At 47.3% G+C, this 13,780-nt stretch overlaps 1 protein-coding gene across 5 annotated transcripts in view; it reads left to right on the forward strand.

The window, feature by feature from the left end:
• Positions 1 to 13,780, forward strand: part of kif13ba (kinesin family member 13Ba) — a 32,683-nt gene that overhangs the window by 13,582 nt on the left and 5,321 nt on the right. For 2 of the 5 annotated variants that reach the window (XM_037450062.2, XM_037450054.2), the window contains exons 7-37: positions 703 to 883; positions 1,448 to 1,535; positions 2,008 to 2,142; positions 4,936 to 5,048; positions 5,348 to 5,459; positions 5,535 to 5,747; positions 5,841 to 5,951; positions 6,099 to 6,233; positions 6,451 to 6,581; positions 6,715 to 6,801; positions 7,101 to 7,291; positions 7,398 to 7,677; positions 7,814 to 7,976; positions 8,064 to 8,219; positions 8,436 to 8,585; positions 9,014 to 9,139; positions 9,279 to 9,452; positions 9,574 to 9,731; positions 9,829 to 9,961; positions 10,097 to 10,252; positions 10,368 to 10,467; positions 10,575 to 10,701; positions 10,815 to 10,870; positions 10,959 to 11,083; positions 11,196 to 11,471; positions 11,554 to 11,706; positions 11,854 to 11,931; positions 12,037 to 12,084; positions 12,197 to 12,353; positions 12,952 to 13,082; positions 13,267 to 13,323. In XM_037450062.2, the coding sequence (XP_037305959.2) occupies positions 703 to 883; positions 1,448 to 1,535; positions 2,008 to 2,142; positions 4,936 to 5,048; positions 5,348 to 5,459; positions 5,535 to 5,747; positions 5,841 to 5,951; positions 6,099 to 6,233; positions 6,451 to 6,581; positions 6,715 to 6,801; positions 7,101 to 7,291; positions 7,398 to 7,677; positions 7,814 to 7,976; positions 8,064 to 8,219; positions 8,436 to 8,585; positions 9,014 to 9,139; positions 9,279 to 9,452; positions 9,574 to 9,731; positions 9,829 to 9,961; positions 10,097 to 10,252; positions 10,368 to 10,467; positions 10,575 to 10,701; positions 10,815 to 10,870; positions 10,959 to 11,083; positions 11,196 to 11,471; positions 11,554 to 11,706; positions 11,854 to 11,931; positions 12,037 to 12,084; positions 12,197 to 12,353; positions 12,952 to 13,082; positions 13,267 to 13,323 (4,301 nt within the window). The remainder of the gene's footprint in view (positions 1 to 702; positions 884 to 1,447; positions 1,536 to 2,007; positions 2,143 to 4,935; positions 5,049 to 5,347; positions 5,460 to 5,534; positions 5,748 to 5,840; positions 5,952 to 6,098; positions 6,234 to 6,450; positions 6,582 to 6,714; positions 6,802 to 7,100; positions 7,292 to 7,397; positions 7,678 to 7,813; positions 7,977 to 8,063; positions 8,220 to 8,435; positions 8,586 to 9,013; positions 9,140 to 9,278; positions 9,453 to 9,573; positions 9,732 to 9,828; positions 9,962 to 10,096; positions 10,253 to 10,367; positions 10,468 to 10,574; positions 10,702 to 10,814; positions 10,871 to 10,958; positions 11,084 to 11,195; positions 11,472 to 11,553; positions 11,707 to 11,853; positions 11,932 to 12,036; positions 12,085 to 12,196; positions 12,354 to 12,951; positions 13,083 to 13,266; positions 13,324 to 13,780) is intronic. The other 3 variants (XM_037450070.2, XM_037450080.2, XM_037450088.2) reach the window with 3 other exon arrangements.

Genomic DNA, 13,780 nt, shown 5'->3' on the forward strand with positions numbered 1-13,780 from the left:
GGATGATAAACAACAGCCATGTGTCTACATAAAGCCAGAATGAGTTACTTTATTACCAACGCCATGCACTATAAGGTGTAAAATCTACTTTTTTTTACGGCTATAATGTTCCAGGCTTTTGAAAATGGAAACTGTTTTAATTCAACTTTATATTTTAGCATTCAGTTCAGAGTTGGTTAAGTTGCATTTACTTCACTTTAAAGTTGTTCTTTGTTATTCTGCTCATTTAATGTATGTTTAAAGGACTCAAATGTTATCAATATAAGTCAGTCCAGTACCACTTTGACCTCAGTGATAAACATACGCTTAAATGTATACATTTTGACAACAATGTCACACAATGTAACAAGATAATCCTCTTATTAGTCCCACAGCAGAGACATTTTTAATCAATACATTTTCAAACACTAAAAGTTAATAACATTGTAAAGCTATAATTCACCCTTTTTGCTAAAAATCCTGATATTGCGTACGTCAGTGTTCCCCCTACCATTTATATTAGGGTCTCACTGACAGACACACAGGGGACCAGAGAGCCTGTGATGACAAAGCTGTAAACGTAGAGAAAACACTGTACTTGTACCTGGTGTAGCGGCCACATGTTGTGTAATATTCAGTGACTCATGGAAATGGCATGACTAACTCTCTCCCTCCTCCAATGACCTGTCCCTGTTGACACCATGTGCTGTGGGTCTTTAACAGGTTCGGGGAAGTCGTACACCATGATGGGTTCAGTGGACCAGCCGGGTCTGATTCCACGGCTGTGCAGCGCTTTGTTTGAACGAACCCAGAAGGAACAGCGGGAGGAGGAAAGCTTCACCGTTGAGGTGTCCTACATGGAGATCTACAACGAGAAGGTCCGAGATCTGCTCGACCCCAAAGGGTATGATCTCCACTTGATCCTCCAACCCCTCTATTAAAAGGAGGTATCATTTTATTTTATCTCTGTATGCAGTGCATATGGTCTAAGGTGTCTGGTTATTTTTAGCTTTAGCAAACTGGAGCATCAACCTTAAGAAATAAGTAAACACGGTCCTTCTCTGGTAGGTTGGATGTCATTTTAGCCTCCAGTCCGATGGTAGAACTGATTAAAGTTGGTGGTTCGTCTCCAGCGGGTTTGCAGTAAATCAGGAGCACGGTCCTGTGTCTGCTGACTCAAACAGCATGACCTTAGACCTCCTCCCACAATGTGACCTCTAACCTCCAGTAAAAGGGGTCAAGAGAAGCAGACCATCTGACAGCCATATGGGCTTTTACCACAGAGCAGGGAATGATGATGTTGTGAGCGCTGGAGCATCGTAAGGGTGCTGACCAAGTCCCACTGAACTGGTAGACGCTGTAGTGGTGGCCAGGAACAGCTGAGCCTGTATGACACCCCCCATAATGCATCACAATTCATATTTACCAGGATTGACCACAATGTTTGTCCCTGTTTTTATGTTTCCAGGGGAAGACAAACTCTAAGGGTGAGGGAGCATAAAGTTCTGGGTCCCTACGTGGACGGCCTGTCTCGACTCGCGGTGGCCTGCTACAAGGTAACAATAATGATATAAGATGAAAAAAAAAAGGTTCTTTCCCGTTTTTTGTTTTTAATGACTCTCTACTTCACGTGTACTGCTCTGTTGAACCCTGGCTGTGTGTCGGTGTCCAGCAGGCACAGATGTCAGCAGCACATCCTACTTGCATTCCATCTCACTTGATCTTCAAACTTTGAGGATTTGTAACAGAGTTACTCACAAGTTGGCAGCAGTCTGCTTAGTCAGAGAGGCTGGTAATAAAAAGGCCAGAATTCATTTGCATCCCTCTATATTGGGCTTTGTTCCAGACCAAAACTGAACATCATTTGAAGTAGTCATTATTTGCATAATCAGATATCAAACCTTACACAAATGTACTGTATGTATTCCTCCCTCTTCAAAAAGGTTATTCCACAGACTAAATACAAATGTATTATTTATTATTACATTTTTTCATGTATTTACAGTTTGATTTCTGTTGCTCTGCCAGGACATCGAGTCTCTCATGTCTGAGGGGAATAAGTCTCGTACCGTCGCCGCTACCAACATGAATGAGGAGAGCAGTCGCTCGCACGGCGTCTTCAACATCATCCTCACACACACACTGAAAGACTTGCATTCTGGGGTAAGAAATAATGCGCACGCCTGCCACCTCTGTTGCCCCACCATCCGTCATGTGTACACTTGACTGGGCAAACAGTGTCTGGTGTCCATCAATCACCCCACTGCCGCCAACGGGGGAGGGAGGGGAGGTAGTTACAAAACGGGATGATGTCAGCTCAGCTGTCTGACCGGGCACTCCGGTAAAAGAGCTCATGACTAATTCTACGTCCTCACTGACCCACTTGGGTTGTGCTGCTCCATGCTCTTATTTCCAGATAAACTGAATCCGGTTAATAATTGATAGGTATGACTCTGAGTTTGTCAGCTGATACAGCCTGCTCTGTTTTCACGGCGCACCCAGAGTCCGTCACCGCGTCGGTCAGTCGGTTAGTAGCTTCATCAAGCTAATACGTAGCCTGTGTAGTCAGTGAGTCACGCCTTGTGTCTGAATCAGTCAGTTCTTTATTTTTATTGTATCGGCTCCATGTACATACAAAAATATAAAATAAACCACTTTGCATTCTCATGGGGGGGGAACTTTACTTTGGCCACGCCCCACTAAATCAGATGGCAGCTCAATGGGACGTTTAAGAAAGAAAAACGAGCTACCATCATTCCGTCGCTCAGCACAGGATTTCCTGCTCAGTCAAACAGACTCAAAGTGCAGTCAGTTTGACCTTTGACCCTGTCTGCTGCCACCTCTCAATTGTTTGCTGTTTTGTTTTCTGGTTTGCTGAATTTTGTCAAGCCTCTGTGACATAGTGTGTCCAAAAAGGAATGGGGGTTTTATTTGTTTGTGTGTTGTTTTTTCCATGAAGTCATTTACTAGGTTGCAGCGCGTACTGTTATCCTGCAACTCGTTCTGTGCTGGCACCTTAAAGCTGCCGCCTGTTGTACTGCCTGTTGACCTGGTTACTGACACAGGTATCGTCTCCCGTGGGGACATGAATCCTTCATTAAGAAAGGAAAATGCCTCAGTGGCTTGTGATTCCTCCTGTTATCTAACTAGCTAGATATTATGAATTAAACGGGGGGGAAAAAACTTTCTGCCTGCTCAGTAAGTCTGTTATTTTCTACATTGCTTATCCTTAAAAGGTGGCGGTAGGGTAGAGCCACTGGAGTCAATCCCAGTTAATATCAGGCTCTCGCATGATATTAACTGGGATTGACAATCAATGCAGGGTTCTCTTCCCCAGTCTCGACTGGGGAAGAGAACCCTGCATTGATCGCCAGTCAATTGCATAGTGAAACACATCCATCGACTCACATCCACACACCAACGTGCAATTTAGAGTCACCAATTAACCAAATCCCCAGAGCACGTCTTTGGACTGTGGGAGGAAGTCTGAGTACCCGTAGAGAACCCAGGCAGAGAACATGCAGACTCCACACAGAAAAGCCACTGGGTGGTTTCAAACACAGGACCTTCTTGGCCGCCCCTTTTGCCCGCTGTACGCAGTTCCCCTTTTATTTTAAAGTATGGCATCAGCAGGTATCCCGGCACTATATGTTAGCACTATATGTTGAATGAATTATTGGTCATAGGGTGTTGAGATTATTAAATAACACCAATTTATAGCTCCCTGATGTGCGTACTGGTGTTCACATTCACCAGCTTCAAGTCCCCTCTATCTGGTTCTCCAAAAGGTATTCATAGCCACTGGCTCCATTTTTAGAAATGACAAAAAAAGTCTATTTCTGTATTTTATTTGCTCAGTGTCCCAGATAGAAATCTCTTGTTTGTCTAATAATTATTTTCCCCTTGTGGGGGGTTTGAAGCTGTTCTGAGGCTGATGTGTATCAGTGCATTTGAAGTTTATCTTTATCAGATTCTCTTATAACTAGACTTTTCATATTTTTGGTTTGCCTGAGATTTTAATGTGATGGGAGTTGAACATTTACATTTTTCTTGGGTGTGGTTTTACGACCAAACGTATTACTTTGTTTTCACAGTACTATGGAAATGTCAAAAGCCATACTAAATTTTAAAAGTAATGCGCACATAAATACCTTCTGTCCATTCCGCACAGCTCCCCCAGGAATGTTTCATGTAATAGGTTTCTTCTTCTTGTATGCAACAAAATGACTGAGACCTAAGACTTACATTTCTTAGCACCACAAGATTGTCATCAGTTAATTAACTCCCGCACAGCACTTGCTTGGCAAAGTCACAAGAATCTGAGAAGCATTGAGAAGGTCTGAACATGGGCTGACCAAAGCATCCAGCCAAGTCCGAGCTTTCTGTTAAAAGCAAACACCTTGTTGTTTATTGCTGGGTTGCTTGTTGCAATCATGCTGACAAATCAGAGGAAATACTGGGTTGAGGGCTGCTGATACCCCAGTAGGGGTCGCCTTGATGTTGTCTCCTTGGTGATTAATGAGCTATCCTGTCAGACCTCATGTGGATGTACGGCGCTGCTCTTTTTAAGGTCTGAGAGCGCAGCGCCAAGTCTTTATTGTCTCTTGGAATGGAACATAAGCTGGTTTTGATCTTGCAGCGGACAGTAATGAAAATCGACCCATGTCCTGCTTCAAGCTCCAAGTCCATCCAGCCCACTGAAACAGCGTTACATTTCTAAAAGAAAATGACAGGACAAACTTGCCAATGTTTAATACTGCCAGTTGTATAGTCCATGTATAAAGTGGTACTGTGAGGCCAATCTAAAGCTGGAAAAATGTAGACAGAAAAATTGCACCTGCACATTCTGATGGAACACAGAGCACAGCATCAATGTCTAATTAGAAATTAGCGAGTTGTCAGTTTATCAGCTGTCGAACGAGACCATAATCGTTTTCTGTCTCGCTCCCTCTGCAGACGAGCGGGGAGAAGGTGAGTCGCCTCAGTCTGGTGGACTTGGCTGGAAGCGAGCGAGCAGCAAAGACCGGAGCGGCAGGGGAACGACTGAAGGAGGGAAGCAACATCAACAAGTACGCCAAAGCAGCACAGGGACCCATGATGGTTTTGTTGTTTTCCCCCTCAGGCTTTTTAGTCTTTACGGTTCAGCCTACCGGGGGCGGGGGGCGGGGGGCGGGAGGTGGGGGGGGGGGTTTAATCGTCGGGCAGAGGTGGTGCTCCCTGTCCACAAGGACATATTCATGTCAGAGCCCCCGTTATAATGGTAGGGGAAAATGCTGCTGACACACTGGGACAGCAAACTATCAACCATTGAACAGACGTATGCAATTACAAGGAGTAATGTAACGCTGGCGTTTTGGGGTCTTTGCAGGTCTCTCACCACGCTGGGCCTCGTGATCTCTGCGCTCGCTGAACAGGGAACAGCCAAGAACAAGAACAAGTTTGTTCCTTACAGAGACTCCGTTCTGACGTGGCTGCTGAAGGTACGTACCCGACTAACATGGCGAACACTTGTCCACTGCACGTACTTCATTGTCTTGTCACTTCTTTGTCTCCAGGACTGCCTGGGCGGCAACAGTCGCACGGCGATGGTCGCGACCGTGAGCCCAGCAGCCGACAACTACGAGGAGACGCTTTCCACGCTGCGCTACGCAGACCGTGCGAAGAGCATCGTTAACCACGCAGTCGTCAACGAGGACCCCAACGCGCGCATCATCAGGGAACTCCGAGAGGAAGTGGAGAAACTACGAGTGCAGCTGACTCAGGCGGAGGTGAGGAATCTTTGGACTCTTCAAAAATCTGCTTGTAGAAATCTCTGCTTTCCCATCACCCACCTCTTTTTTCGGGGGGGGTTTTCTCTCCAGTCGTTGAAGGCTCCTGAGCTGAAAGACCGCTTGGAAGAGTCCGAAAAGTTGATTCAAGAGATGACCATCACATGGGAGGAGAAGCTTCGCAAAACCGAGGAGGTTGCACAGGTAGGACGGACTAGAGTTGTGAACAAATGGTTATTGAACGAAACATAATGTACGATACATAAAACACTCCCCATTCCTCCTCAAATGCCAACATTCCCCAGCAAGACATTTTACAAATCATGTGAATGAGATCTGTGTGTTTTTCAGGAGCGCCAGAAGCAGTTGGAGAGTCTGGGTATTTCTCTGCAGTCTTCAGGGATTAAAGTTGGAGATGATAAGAGTTTTCTCGTCAACCTTAACGCGGATCCTGCCCTCAACGAACTGCTGGTGTACTATCTGAAGGTACACAACGAGAGTTCACTCTCATCCTTGCTATTTAACCATGAGATCTGAATTCAAATCTTCACACATATAAGCTGCCTGAGTTAGAGAAATAAAATTAAGCTGGGGGCCGTGGAGGTAAAATAATAGTTTGACTATGGAGTTGTTTGTATGCTGTCAAGTTAATCTTATTTTCCTACTGGTAACGCTCAGTCACGCCTCGTATGTTGTTTCTCAGGAACACACTAAGGTGGGCTCGGCGGACTCTCAGGACATTCAGCTGTGTGGCATGGGCATCCAGGCAGAGCACTGCGTCATCGACATAACGGCGGATTGCGCAGTCATCCTCAGTCCCTACCGCAATGCTCGGTAAGCAGCCCCGCCATCAGCGTCTTTGGGGGGGAAAAGGTCCTCCAGCCAGGGTTCAGCGTTCTTTTATTACTGGAGACATTGGTCTTAAACAGTAAATCCTGATGTCATTGCTGTCTGTATTGTTTTATAGGACATGTGTTAATGGTTCTCCAGTGAGCAGCGCTCTGCAGCTGCACCATGGCGACCGAATCTTCTGGGGTAACAACCACTTCTTCAGGTAAATTCTCAAATAATACTCAATATGTGGTTGGTTAGTTTTGTTTAACCATTCTGCATACAATAATAATTATGTAAACATCCAAATTACATTCTTCAAGTGTTTTCTTGATTTATTTGAGTTATTGAAACACACACTGTTCTTCTACATCTCAACCCCACATCCTAGCAATGTCCTCTCAACGAGCGTGATGATTTAAATGTGTTGTGCAATCTAGAGATGCACAGTACATCGCTAAGTTGAACCGACAGAAACCATACCAACGTTCGCGGTCAATTAACTGGACATCCTACCTGCAGGATCAACCTGCCTAAACGGCGCTCCCGGGGAACTGAGGACGACGAGGGGGAGGGGGGCGTGATGAAGAACAGTGGCAGCAGTGAACAGCTGGATGCAGACGGTGACACAGCCAGCGAGGTGTCCAGTGAAGTCAGCTTCTCCTACGAGTTTGCCCAGACAGAGGTCATGATGAAGGCCCTGGGCAATAATGGTACAGAGGTCTTACAAAAATATAATGTCTTTACTCTGCGTTGACAGCGCATTAGTTGGTTGATACTCCTGCGTTTTCTGACTCCTCTTACGTTTTGTCTGAGCAGACCCCATGCAAGCAGTCCTGCAGTCTCTGGAGAGGCAGCACGAGGAGGAGAAGCGCTCGGCTCTGGAGAGGCAAAGGCAAATGTACGAGCAGGAGCTCCAGCAGCTACGCAAGAAGCTGAACCCGGACCGCCTGTCGGCCGGCCCCTCTGGAGGGCCCACATCCGGCCAGCAAGGCCCAGGACAGCAGTCTCACTACCGCAGCCTGGAGAGACTCAGCATGGGAGGGATGACTCATTCAACCAGCGCTCAGAGCAGACTTAGACAGTGGAATGAGGACAGGTTAGAGTGCGCACCAATGGATGTTAGAAGTTAAGAAAATCCTTTAATTCCTGTTTATTTAGATATAAATGGAACCTAATCACTGCCATGGTGTATTCCCTCTTCCTACCCCTTCCTTACTCTGCTCATCCTTCAGGGAGGCGGTGTTGGTCAGGAGTTTGCGGCGGTTGAGGGAGCAAATAGTGAGAGCCAACCTCCTGGTGCAAGAAGCCTGTTTCATCTCTGACGAGCTGGAGCGTAATACAGAGTACAGAGTCACTCTGCAAATCCCATCGGACAACCTCAACGCAAACCGCAAGGTCTCCCACAGACACATGCACTCACCTCAACTGTATACAGCCAAGACAATGCTCAAAGTGTGTGTGTGTGTCTGTGTGTGTCCATAGAGGGATGCAGTGCTCAGTGAACCAGCGATTCAGGTCCGGCGTCGTTGTCGAGGGAAGCAGATCTGGAGTCTGGAGAAGATGGAGAACCGTCTGGTTGACATGAGAGAGCTCTACCAAGAGTGGCAAGACTACAATCTCCATCACCAAGACGACCCTGTAAGTTAACTCGAAAAATATTTGACAATCAGACAGAGTCACTAGGACATCACTGTCTTTAAGCAGAAGTACAGGATTGCAAGTGAGAATACAGGAAGCCACTGTATTAACTCTGTAGTGAAGACATGAGCTAATGGACTCACACAGGACGGGAACTGAATCCAACTTGTGTTTAAGATCTAATGTGTTTCACATTCTCCTTATTGCCTTGTGCAGGTGATGCGCTCATATTTCCGGCGAGCCGACCCGTTCTTTGACGAACAGGAAAACCACAGTCTGATTGGCGTAGCAAACGTATTCCTCTCCTGTCTTTTCTATGACGTCAAGTTGCAGTACGCTGTTCCTATCATCAACCAGAAGGGGGAGGTAGGTAGTCCCAGACTTGTTGGTTTTTAATTTGATTCATCCTTCTCTCTGTCATAAAAAGGGAATAGATAAGGTATCGGACAGACTCTCCAGACTTGACATATAATTAACTTATTCAATCTGGGTTCTTTTGAACTTTCTAAATTCCAGAAGCTACTTCTGGTCACCCAGAGGATCATTGAGATCAGCAGTCTTTTAACTTCTTGATTATCATCAATATCAGAGTTAAAGGTCATACCAGATAATTATCTTGTTGCCAGAATCTTAGAGTATGATAGCAGTTGTCAAAAAATCTATGACTTGTCAGCTATATTTTTACATAAGAATTCCAAATGGTGGATGAGTAGTAGTAGAGCATATCGACTTTCATTCACACACACAATGGGTAACGGTGTCTAATGTTTTCCCGTCTCCTCTCCTGTGGTCAGGTGGCCGGCCGTCTTCATGTGGAGGTGGTGAGGGTTGGAGGGGGATTAGAGGACAACATTGCTGGAGGGGATGAACCCGACAACAATCAAGACACGGAAGTGCAGGATCGCAAACTGGTCTGCATGGTAAGGCGGAGGGATCATCATAGAAAAGTAAACTATCGCTGGTAGTCACGGTAGTTCTTTCTATCGAGGACCTGCACAGTCCTGCAATGCCTTCTGTAGTTTGTTCTGAGACAGCTTCTGACACATGTTCCTTCTACAGATTAAGATCCTGCAGGCCACTGGTCTTCCCCAGTACCTGTCCAACTTCGTCTTCTGTCAGTATTCTTTCTGGGACCAGCCTGAGCCCATCATCGTGGCTCCTGAAGTAGACCCAGCATCCTCGTCGGCCAGCACCAAGGACCCGCACTGCATGGTGGTGTTTGACAGCAGCAAGGTGAAGCCGGGCAGGGAGGAGGGGCGGCCACTATAATCATTGTTTTGGAAACATTTAGAAAGAGGGTATTGTGGGTGGAAAGTTTTTTCAGTGTAAGGCTGATCGTCCTTTGATGCTGCAGGAGGTGGCTGTGTCAGTGACCGAGGATTTCATCGAATACCTCACGGAGGGGGCAGTTGTCATCGAGGTATTTGGACACAGACAGGCTGATGCAGGAAGAAACCCAGCCCTGTGGGACCTCAGCATCATCCAGGCCAAGACGCGCACACTACGAGACAGGTAAACGCTCTTTTTGCAATTCCCTCTGCTTTCCTGTAAATGATGAAGAAAAACGATGCGCTGATGTTGCCCAGATGTGCTGATAACGTTTTTGTAGGTGGAGCGAGGTAACGCGTCGCCTGGAGCTATGGATTCAAATCTTGGAGATAAACGAGAACGGAGACTTTGTCCCGGTGGAAGTGGTTCCTGCTCGCGATGTTCGAACCGGGGGAATCTTCCAGCTTCGGCAGGTAGAAAAGCCCAAACATCGTCAAACTCGACTCGACCACAACTGGTGGAATTAGAAATGTCAACTGGTAACATTAACTATTAAATATTTTATTAACCAACGTCCGAATCTTGCTTGTCCGCCTTCTCATCTCCAGGGTCAGTCGAGGCGAATCCAGGTGGACGTGCATTCGGTGCAGGACTCGGGCACCATGCCTCTGATAGCAGAAATACTGCTCGCAGTGTCAGTGGGTTGTGTGGAGATCCGAAACACAGCAGCAGAACAGGAAAGCGATGAGATGGACAGCTATCAGGTGGATCAGTCAAATTCAGCTACGTCCAGAGCATGTTTGCCTCTTTTAATAAGTCTTAAACGACTTCAAAGTGAACCTAACTCCGACTGGATTAACTCCCTTGTTTGCTGTGCAGGAAAGAGACCTGGAACGTTTGCGCAGGCAGTGGTTATCTGCTCTCACCAAGAGACAGGAATACCTCGACCAGCACCTGCAGAGCCTGGTCAGCAAAGCAGGTAACACACACACACACGCACATATGTAGATAAACATTCCAAAGCGGAGGTCGTTTGGTGTCTGCCAGTGCAGGAAGTTAATTGTGTGGGCGTTGTCGTGTGCACAGAGAAAAACGAGGATGACATGGAGCGGGAGGCCCAGCTGCTGGAGTGGCGCCTGACGCTGACTGAGGAGAGAAACGCTGTCATGGTGCCCTCTGCTGGCAGCGGCATCCCTGGAGCACCTGCTGAATGGTACGAGGCACAGCAGGATGTGCACACCTCTCTCTATACCCGTCTGCTATTTCTTTGTGAGGGAAAGTAATGTGTGTATGTTGATCCAGTGTGTATCCCATGTTTGTTTACAGGGTTCCTCTTCCGGGCATGGAGACCCACACTCCCGTCCTCTTCCTCAACCTCAAACGTACGTCTGCTTTTATCATTTGTCCGCTATCGTGTTTTTCTACTTGCTGGCTGATACGCCATGTTTTTTTGCTGATTGTCCCCCTCAGCTGATGACCTCAGCTCTCAAGAGCAGTTTGAGGTTCCTGAGGCCGGAGGCTGGGACGCCACGCTAAGTGGAGAGGACGAGGACGACTTCTTTGATCTCCAGATTGTCAAGCACTACGACGGAGAGGTGAGAATAGGAGACCCCCATGCAGTGGCTTCCCCTCTGAGGACGTCCACTTTGGGAAACCGTGTCATTGTAACCTAGTGCGTTTGTCGAATCCCCCCCGAACCCCCTGCAGGTCAAAGCAGAGGCGTCATGGGACTCTACCGTCCACGAGAGTCCGCAGCTCAGTCGCGGGGGGGCGTGGCCGGAGCACCGTGTGTACCTGACGGTTCGAGTGGTGGTGCAGCTCAGCCACCCCGCCGACATGCAGCTGGTCCTGAGGAAGAGGATCTGCGTCAACGTTAACCCGGGGCGCCAGGGCTTTGCACACAACTTCCTCCGAAGGATGTCCACCCGCAGCACCATACCTGGCTGCGGGGTCACCTTCGAGGTGGTCTCCAACATTCCCGGGGTAAGGATCATATTAGCCTGAGAAGCTATTGGAAGGGTGCATCATTTATCCCAAATCTCCGATGACCTTTCTGTCCCATCAGGACGCCCCTGGCTCAGAGGACAGGGAGATGCTGGCCAACCTCGCCGCCAGCGCACACAACAGCCAGTCAGGCGATGACGAGGCCGCTATCGAGAAATACCTCCGCAGTGTCCTCAGCCTGGAGAACATCTTGACTCTGGATCGACTCCGACAGGTAGGGGAAGACACTGGTAGACACACAGAAGACAATTGAAGTTAGATCTACTGATCGATATGCAGTGTATTTACACACAGCAAGACAATTAGCTTAGTTATATAAATATATTTCAAGGACTTTCTAATACGTCTAATGTGTTTTTAGGAGGTGGCAGTGAAGGAGCAACTAAGTAGCAGAGGGAAGAGCAACAGACGGAGCATCAGTTCTCCTTCTGTCCACAGGGTAAACCACAGATACAGTTCTGTTTCTAATGTGCACTGTTAGGCGATGCAAAACAGTGCAATCAATTACAAACAATATACTTTCTCTATGTCCATTAATCCTCAGCTGTCCGGCAGTAGACAAGATTTGTCCACAACCTGCCTAGAGGACAAGGTAACGCACTGTTCGCTTTATGCCGCGTTGACTCTTCTCGACAACGGCTGGTCAGAGCGATGTGTTTGCGTATGATGTAACTAACACCTTTTAAATCATCTTTGTTTCTCAGGGTCGATGGGAGAGCCAGCAGGATATCTTCATGCCATCTCAGTTTCACCGCACCCTCCCCCGGCCCGCCTCCTCCCCTTCCACCTACTCCACCTCCCCGTCTTCGTCCCAGACTCCCTTTGGCATTTCACCCCCGCAGAACCAGGAGCCTGAGCAAGGTAACCCCCTCCTCCCCTCTGCCTCTACCATATGCCCCTTGTCACTTTTCAACTATACCCCCAACTTCTCCTCTGCTACCTCTTTGCTGTTAAACTTCTACATGAACCCCACTCCTTGTGTGTGATGACTAAAGGCCAAATCTTTTCTTCCCCCCGGCAACATTAACGTCTAAAATGAAGTGTCTATTCCTACATTTCTTCCATCCATTTCTGTAACTGTGACTTGCTGCAGCAAACCTCCTTCTCTCTCATTGCCAAAGCTTTTCACAGTCATCAGTTTCTTTGATCAGACTGTATTCGGCCTCATAGTGATTGCTTGTCAGAGTTGTTATTTTTGCGTGCTTTAAATTAATTCCTCATAAAATGATTGGAATTAATCTTTGTAGTACTATTGGTAGTTTTTTTAATCACCTTGTTATTGCCAAGCTGTCAGCGTGTCGTATTGCTGGCTTATGTCTTCTGTCTATCACTTTGTTTTTTGGGGGGTTTGCCATCTCCTGGACCCACTTTCAACTGTCTTATCTCAACCTTTTACACCTCCTCTACCTCCCACACCTGCTCCTCTTCCCTCGCTCCTCACCTCAACCCCCTCCCCCAGGTCGTTCAGGACTTGCTGCCTCTTATCTTTCAGTTAAGGCGCTCGTTCCTCAGATGCCCAAACTGCTCAAGTCTCTGTTTCCAGCGCGGGACGAAAAGAAGGAGCTGAGACCGTCTCCACAGAACCAGCAGGTCAGCAGCGCTTAGTTCTTACTGTGTGGATGGCGAACCCAACTGTGACTCCGTTAGCCCCCCAATGACAAAGATTACCAAGTATTCAATTAGTGGTAAATTATGCAAGACTGGTAATAAGATGTCCTTTAAGGGGGGGTGTCCAGAATGTGTTTCCATGACCCTGTTTGTTGTTACTCGGCAGCACGTCGCTCGCATCATGGCGTCTGCTGGGGACGACATTCGAGTCAAGGCGGACACGGTGAGCTGGGTCGCCTCACCAGTTTCTGTCGTTAGATCCCCTCAGATGGGATTCACGTCCAAGTCTGAGCTTATTTTAATACGGCAATTGTTTTGGGTAAAAATGCCTCAAAAATCTTTAGCTTTTTGTGTAATTGGATGGAATTATTTCTCTGTGGTATAAGCACTTGACGTTTTCATCTTATACGCAGTACTCTTCAAGCTGCACACAACTGCCTTCAACTGCAATCTGGGGGCCCTCAAGACATTAAGTTGTCTGCTGGCATACTGCGTCAAAGGGCTATTTATTACTCCCCTATAAATATCAGGGGAGTGACAGACGATGAATCAGCAAAGGCTGAGATAATCCTGTATTTCAGTCCACGGTACGGGCCAAGCTCCAGATACACTGGATCACACACTTGCAATAATGCAGGCAAATGACCTGTCTGCTGGACTCTGCCTGGTAAATGCTAAGG

Source organism: Pungitius pungitius, chromosome 4 (genome assembly GCF_949316345.1).
Source record: "Pungitius pungitius chromosome 4, fPunPun2.1, whole genome shotgun sequence".
In the NCBI taxonomy this organism is placed as follows: domain Eukaryota; kingdom Metazoa; phylum Chordata; class Actinopteri; order Perciformes; family Gasterosteidae; genus Pungitius; species Pungitius pungitius.